This window comes from Penaeus japonicus, unplaced genomic scaffold (genome assembly GCF_977035675.1).
Source record: "Penaeus japonicus unplaced genomic scaffold, GWHDUDI00000001_assembly GWHDUDI00000003, whole genome shotgun sequence".
NCBI lineage: Eukaryota > Metazoa > Arthropoda > Malacostraca > Decapoda > Penaeidae > Penaeus > Penaeus japonicus.
The window spans coordinates 34,556,101-34,563,600 of NW_028234405.1; the positions used below are offsets into that span (position 1 = coordinate 34,556,101).

The 7,500-nt window shown below is 43.5% G+C and overlaps 1 protein-coding gene across 1 annotated transcript in view; it reads left to right on the forward strand.

Moving 5' to 3' along the window:
• Positions 1 to 7,500, forward strand: part of Helz (Helicase with zinc finger) — a 36,307-nt gene that overhangs the window by 9,038 nt on the left and 19,769 nt on the right. Inside the window, exons 4-10 of the mRNA XM_086534751.1 lie at positions 1 to 496; positions 792 to 1,071; positions 1,377 to 1,483; positions 1,948 to 2,047; positions 2,205 to 2,331; positions 2,576 to 2,708; positions 3,373 to 3,503. The exon at positions 1 to 496 is cut by the window's left edge and continues 444 nt beyond it. Of these exons, the coding sequence (XP_086390877.1) occupies positions 1 to 496; positions 792 to 1,071; positions 1,377 to 1,483; positions 1,948 to 2,047; positions 2,205 to 2,331; positions 2,576 to 2,708; positions 3,373 to 3,503 (1,374 nt within the window). The remainder of the gene's footprint in view (positions 497 to 791; positions 1,072 to 1,376; positions 1,484 to 1,947; positions 2,048 to 2,204; positions 2,332 to 2,575; positions 2,709 to 3,372; positions 3,504 to 7,500) is intronic.

Genomic DNA, 7,500 nt, shown 5'->3' on the forward strand with positions numbered 1-7,500 from the left:
AGTGAAAGGTGGTGTGAGGAAAATGTGGATATTATCCATTTTGAGCCAAAGCCTCATGAACTGAGTGATCACGACAAGAGCATTTTAGCAATGTTTCCCCCACCAACCAATGAGAATTTTGTGTTCACACAGTCCTCCATGCAGAAGGTACCCACAAGGAACAACTACTGTAGTCGCCTCCATGACCTCCTTCACATTGAGGAGTTAGCCCAGTTTGACTTAATGGCAAGGTTCAACATCAAGACAACCCTGCAGATTGTAAACACATATATGCTCTTACCCTCCACTGCATCCACAGCCAAGTACTCAAGGCCTGGTGAACTCTTTGCCAAGCTGGAACTCTCATCAGAGATCTCGGAAGACTCACACCATGGAAGGCTCGTGTTATCCAACTGTAACACCATCCTTGTTTCCCCTGTCAGTGAAGAGTCAGAGACCAAGGAAACTTTGAAGCAGGAATCGGCAGCCTCTGTCTCACCAAGTGTAGGAAAGAAAGGTTGGTTGTGATAGTTGAATTGAGTTTAGGGTAGACTAAATGTAAAATTCTTGATTTTTCAACCTTGTACTTATTTTTGTTTTCCCTATTATTTTTTAATCACTATGGAAAAACAAGTTTTCTTTTAGTTACACTATTAAAGAAAGTTAAAATCAGTAAATCCTGTTTTTCAAGTATCTGTAAATGTTTTATTTTTTTGAATAGTGAGTCCCTTCATTGATAAAAGTAATGTAGTGCAGTTAGAGCTTTTATGGTTTGTGAACTGGTAATAATAATGCATATTTTATTGTGGCAGAGGGCGAGAGTGAGGAAAAAGAAATATTAAAGCCCAAGCGAAGAATCTATGAGGTTTTAATTGAAGACAAGACCAAGAAAGAAATATACCTAAGGTTCTCAGAGGTTGCTGTCTCTGAGCTACACCTTGCACATGATGAGGAAGTCACAGTAGAAGTGCAATTTCAGCTGAATCGACTGCCACTCTGCGAGATGCATTCTGCTCTGGACCGTTTGCCATCCTTAGATATCGTTTTCCCAGACATGACCCTGGAGCCCACCATCCCATGGAGCCCCATAAAGTAAGTTTTGATATCCAGCAGCATTGTAAACAATATGATAAATTAGAGGGACATATAGAGCAAGATGTATGATTGAAGGAAGGTCATAATCAAAGTGTTTAGTTGATATAATTGGCTCAGTAGAATTCAGCCAGCAATCTCGTAGATGTCAACTTTTTGTTCAAAAAGTAGAATTGCAACCCATTATATTTTTTACATCTTTCTATTTGACTTAGTGTGTTTTTATACATATATCTAAACATCCTCTGCTCTATCAAATGCAACAGTTAAATATATTCATTCATTTCCAGTGTCTCTCTTTGCAGACAGTGGGGTGAAGGTCTAGACATGAGATTAAACCCCAAGCAGAAGGAGGCTCTTGTTGCCATCACAGCCCCACATGGCCTCATTCTGCCTCCTATTCTCATAATTGGTAAGGAAAAATCTGTTATTGTTTGGCCCTCAGATAATTAATTGTATGAGTGTAAGATATATGATAGAAAGTGAAAGTTTTAAAAGATGGTACTACATTTGTTAAATGTTGAGCTGTTGTAACATGGGCTTGCTAGATCTCTTAACAACATAACAATTAGTGTTCTTGCAAAGTTATATAAGTTATATCTTTGAGTATGTAATTTGGTGAAATTACATTTATTGCTTCATATTGATACAGAATCGTTAGAATCAGAACTGGCATCAACTAATGTATGTTCATTGATCAGATATGTATGCCCAGCATTAGGTGATTGATCAGATATTATATGAAGGTGCTGGCATATACAGACATAGTTAGGAAAGACTCTGCCAGTGAATGTGTATGTAACAGTGTACGAATTTTAAGCAGTCCTTCCAAGCTATAATTGCATCACTATATGTATATTATTATTATTTTTACAGGTCCATATGGTACAGGGAAGACCTACACTTTAGCTCAGGGTATCAAGCAGATTCTGCAGCAGCCTGACACAAGAATTCTCATCTGCACACACTCCAACAGGTAATCCTTCTTATGTATGTTTGTATACATCAGTGTGAAGGAGACAAAAAAATAAAGTGTCCAAATGAGTTAGTGAATTAGTTTATTTTTTGCTCTTATATAAACTTTAGAACTCTTATACACAGACACTAAGTTTTGTTATTTCTTTGGCTATCAGTGCTGCAGACCTGTACATCAAGGATTACCTGCATCCATATGTTCAATCAGGACATGAGGAAGCAAAGCCACTTCGTATCTACTACCGGAACCGTTGGGTTACAACTGTACACACCAGTGTGCAAGAGGTATGAAGCTCAATTTTGGTCTGTAATCAAGAATTATTAAAGATGAAGTACAGTCTCTTGATTTACATTCACTAAATATGTTCTGTATATTGTCTGTTGGACGTATTCTGAATCATTTGATATTCAGTATCCTGGAAATACAGAGAGAAAGAGGGAAGTGAGAAGTGAAAAATTAAGTGCAGGAGGGAGGTTGAGAATGTATGTGTTAAAATGCCCTGTTCTTATCTTGCCTCTTCTCTTTCAGTATTGCTTGATTGAAATGGATCAGGGTGTGCGTAAATTTGTCATGCCAACAGAAAAAGAGATTTTAGCACACCGTGTGATTGTGGCAACTCTCAACACCTCTAGATATCTTGCTTCTCTCAATCTGGAGAAAGGTTAGTGTTTAGTGTATGGAATTCACCTTAGTCATTTTCTTTTATGATAAATCTTTTATTAACCCGTTAACGACGGATGACAAGATAACACGTCTAGTGGTTTTTGGGCTACACGACGGGGACGCGTTACTTTGTCCAGCCCGGGGCGCGGGTGGCTCGCGGCCAGTGCGGCCGAGAATCCCGACGCGTTAGGCTTATGCGTTCAAGAGTCCCGGAATTTTGGTCTATTTAAGCCGGATTGGCCCCGTCGGGAACGGGTTAACAAAATAAGTGTCTAATTGCTATGATAGAGAGAAAGCAGCAAATATTATACTTTACTTTTCAGAAATTTGAGTATTTTCAATCAGTTGTTTAAAATAGAATCCAAGTGCAAAGTTCTCACATATGTAAGATATTGCAAGAATGATACTTATAGCATGAGGTTAGGTTTTAGTATTACTGAAAGAAAATACTGTATATGCATTGATTTACACAATGTTAACAGGAATGTATACTTTCTTAAACAATAAAGGTTTATCCCTCCTTTCCTCTCTTATGTTACTCTCCTCCCTTCTCTTCCCCCCCTTCTATCTCATCTCAGTCTTTGACGTCTTCTTAGTGCTGCTCTCCTCCCTTCTCTCTCTTCCTTCCCCTTTATCTCACCTCATTCTTTGATATCTTCTAGGTGTGTTCACCCACATCCTCATAGATGAGGCAGCCCAAGCTATGGAATGCGAAGCCCTCACCCCAATGGCCTTAGTACGGCCAGACACCCGCATTGTCTTGGCTGGGGATTACATGCAGCTGAGCCCTGAGGTGAGGTTCTTGTTCTTATTATTAGTAGGAAAACTGATCTATGAAGTAGTTTGTAAAGCAATCTAAGCCAAAGTGTACAAGCACTTTTCATTTTATTGTTTATCATCACTGTAAATTTTGATATTTTGTGCAACAAAGGAAAGGAATATCCAGCACTTAATTAAAAACAGATGAGCATTGATATGTGACCAAGTTCTTCTGCTGACATTATTGTTAATTGTGAAAAGAGCTGAGTTTGTTGATTGATAATACTACTTAAATTGAAATCCTGTTTCAGGGCAGATGATGATATGATATTCATAGATACTATGAATATTATTAGAATTAACAAACTCAGTGAGAAAATATTGTCACCGGTACAAAGTCAGGCAAAATTAGTCACAACTCCTGTACATACTCAAGCAATCACAATCATGTGGATACCAACTGGATACAAATTGGGTCTCAAAACTGTCTTGTATCTTGAAAAATTTCCAGAACTTCTTGCTGGTCCAGGTCATGCGCATAGACATACTCCTGTGCTGATTTATATAATTTTTTCGTGCTAAATAGGTATTTTGCATACTAATATAATCTTTGCATTAAGTATCAATGGAAATGTCTACATATTTACACACAAACACACACACACACACACACACACACACACACACACACACACACACACACACACACACACACACACATATATATATATATATATATATATATATATATATATATATATATATATATATATATATATTTATATACATATACATACATACATAAATATATATATATATATATATATATATATATGTGTGTATATATATATATATATATATACATATATAAATACATATATATATATATATATATATATATATATATACATAGTTCAGTTCAGTTCAGACAGATATGCGAAGACGTCGCTTCGCCCGGGCTATATGCTCAAGGCGGCCCGGCCTCTGCCAGCTATGAGTGCTGACTCATCTTATCTGATCATCATCGCTGAATTCAATTCAGCTCAGTTCAGAGAGATTTTGCGAAGACGTCGCTTCGCCCGGGTTGTGTGGATGGGGTAGCCCGGTCTCTAGTGGCTATAAGTGCTGACTCATCTGATCATCATAACTGAACTTTTACCGTGGCGGTCAGATTGCCTGTAGGCGCTCCAGTTGCCAGGGGGCTAGTGACAGGCATAGCCGTCTAACCAGCCCGGCGGCTGTCGTCTCTGGGCCCTGCCTGAGGAAGCGAGTGTGCTCGCATTCCATCAGGTAGTGCTCTAATTTGGCGTCCGGCGCGCCACAATACTCACAGCGTTGCTCATCTTGCCCAATAGTGGGGATGATTTGCCACGCACAAGGGTAGCCTATTCTCAGTCTGTGCAGACTGACTTCAGCACACCTTGATATTCTGGGAGAGAGTATCAGCGACTCATAGCCTGAGTACCAGCTGGCCGAGGGGGAGGTTCTCGCTTCCTCTCTGTGTCGCTGCAGGGCACCGACCTGCCCTGCAACCATCGTTTTACGCCTTAGCAGTTCCCGGCTAGGATGCACCACAAGATCACTCAAGGGTTTCTTCCTGCCTTCCTCCGCTAACCTGTCAGCTACGTCATTCCCTTCAATACCAACATGGCTTGGGATCCAGTTGATGATGATGCGTCTTCCCTGATCCAGGATTCTCTGAGCAATGGTGAGAATCGAGGTTACCAGGTAAACGTTATGAAGGGGCGTGCTTTGTTGCAGGCTGTCAATGGCGGCCCTAGAGTCTGTGTGTATAACAACATGCCCGTCCGTCTGGGCTGCATGGGCTAGGGCTCCCATAATAGCTACTGCCTCTGCCTGGAGCGAGGAGGCATTGTCTGATACCCGCATAGCTTTCTCTATGCCCCTTGCTGCAAAACTGGCGCCTGCAGTGCGGGTGGTGGGGTCTACAGAACCATCCGTGAAGTAGGTTTTACTATTCAGCGGCGTGATTGCTGTAATGTTCCTCTCCGCCTCAGCCTTCAATAGAGGCGGTGAGTACTGTGTTTTTCTTCTTGATAGACTCATGACAGAGAACTCTATCAAGGATCATGCCCACGGCGGGGCTGAGACATAGTCAGGGTGGGGAAGGTCCATGCCCTTAACCAGTAGTGTCTCTTTGAGCTCAAAGCGTTTCAGCACTCTGGTTGTGTGTGACAGCCAGGTGTTGTTAGCAAAGAGCTCTTGGTTTTGTGCAAGCCGACGCTGCACTCTCTGTCTTAGCTGCGAGTCCAGTGGGGACTGTAGGACATTTGCAAGGAACTGGGCCGCCATCTGATTCATCCGGGTGTCCAGGGGAAAGAGTTTGGCCTCCAGGAGGAGGTTAGTAACCTTAGCCCACCCAGGGGCACCCAGAATAATCCTGGCAGCTTCTTTTTGCATTATGTCGAGTCTTTTCCTGAGTCAAGGTTTTACTGTGATCAGGGCGACGGAGGCGTAGTCCACAATGGGACGGACAGCATGCACGTAAAAAGATCTTAGTACGCGGTGTCCAGCCCCTAAGCGTCGCCCAGACAGAGCTCTCATGACAGAGAGCCTTGCCTTGGTCCGGTCTAAGAGATGTTTGATCTCGGAGCGGAAGGTGAGGTTCTTATCGATCCATACCCCCAAGTATTGGTAGACGTGTACCCACTCAAGCTCTAGACCTTGGACTCGCAGTCTTTGATCACAGACATCATGTTTCAGCGCCATTGCCTTCGATTTGGCTGCTGAGATCTTAAGCCCGACTCTGCAGCATTCCTCAGTTATTAGGTCCAGACAACGCTGGGCCTTTCTGACTGGATTCACATTTCTTCTCCCAGTGGAGATAATTGCTAGATCATCTGCATATGAAATGATCGTGCACCCCGCTGGGAGTGGAATGTCGAGAAAGTTTAACATGATGTTGAACAGGGCCGGGCTAAGGACCCCTCCTTGAGGGGTGCCATTCTCCAGAGGCAAATGCCTGGAAAGGTGACCTTGGAACTTCACTCTGGCAGTTCTGTTCCGAAAGTAATCGCCAATCCAGGCAAGCAGCCTGCCTTTGATTCCCTTGCGGATCAGGATCTCCTGAATGGCTAACGGGTTTGCCAGTTCAAAAGCCTTCTCCAGGTCAAGGAAGACAATGACAGTGCTCAGTAAGGTGGCCATGCTGTGGGTAGTGCTCTTGCCCCTTGTGAACCCGTGTAGGTGTTCATGTGGAGGTCCCAGCTTCCATTGGAGCCGATTCAGTACCATTTTCTCTGCTGTCTTTCCCAGACAGCTAAGCAGGGAGATGGGGCGGTACCGTCCCGGCTCCTTTGGTTTGGGGACGGGAATTATATCAGCCCTCTTCCAGCACTGTGGCAGTGAGGAAGTTTCCCAGGACTTGTTGATGAGATGCAAAAGTGCAAGCTCACCTTCATGTCCTAGATGGGAAATGATGGGGTGGGAGATCCCATCGCAACCCGGGGCTGACCGGGAACTGGTCTTGTATGTTCGCCGTAATTCCCTCAGAGAGAACATGACATCTGTATCATCAGGCTCAACCGCCTCTTCTCTGATGAGGGCATGCCTGCCTGGGAGCAGTTCTTCTTGGCATGCCCTCAGCTCTGCTGGTAGACCGACGCTACTTGTTCTAGCAGAGAACTCGAGTGCCAGTCTCTCCGCCTCCGTCCGCGGGTCATGGTGGGTCTTTTTGGGGGCTGAGCGATTCGTGGCCTGTCTGATACGGTTCCACAATTCTGAAAGGGAGGTTTGGTGGCCAAAGGACTCACACCACTCCAGCCACTTTTCCTGCTTTAACCTCTTAGCAGTTTCCTGAGCATCCCTGAGAGCCTCTCTCAGAAGAGAGTGGTTCTCGGGAGTTCTCTGTCTGTGAAAGTGTCTTCTGCACATATTTATTCTGTGGTTGACCTCCTTAATCTCATCATTGTAGTACCAGGCGTCCTTGAAACACCCGGACCACGGACGAGTTTTGGGGATGGTTTCTGAGGCTGCCTCGTCTATGGCATTTACTAGTCTGGCCTCAAGTA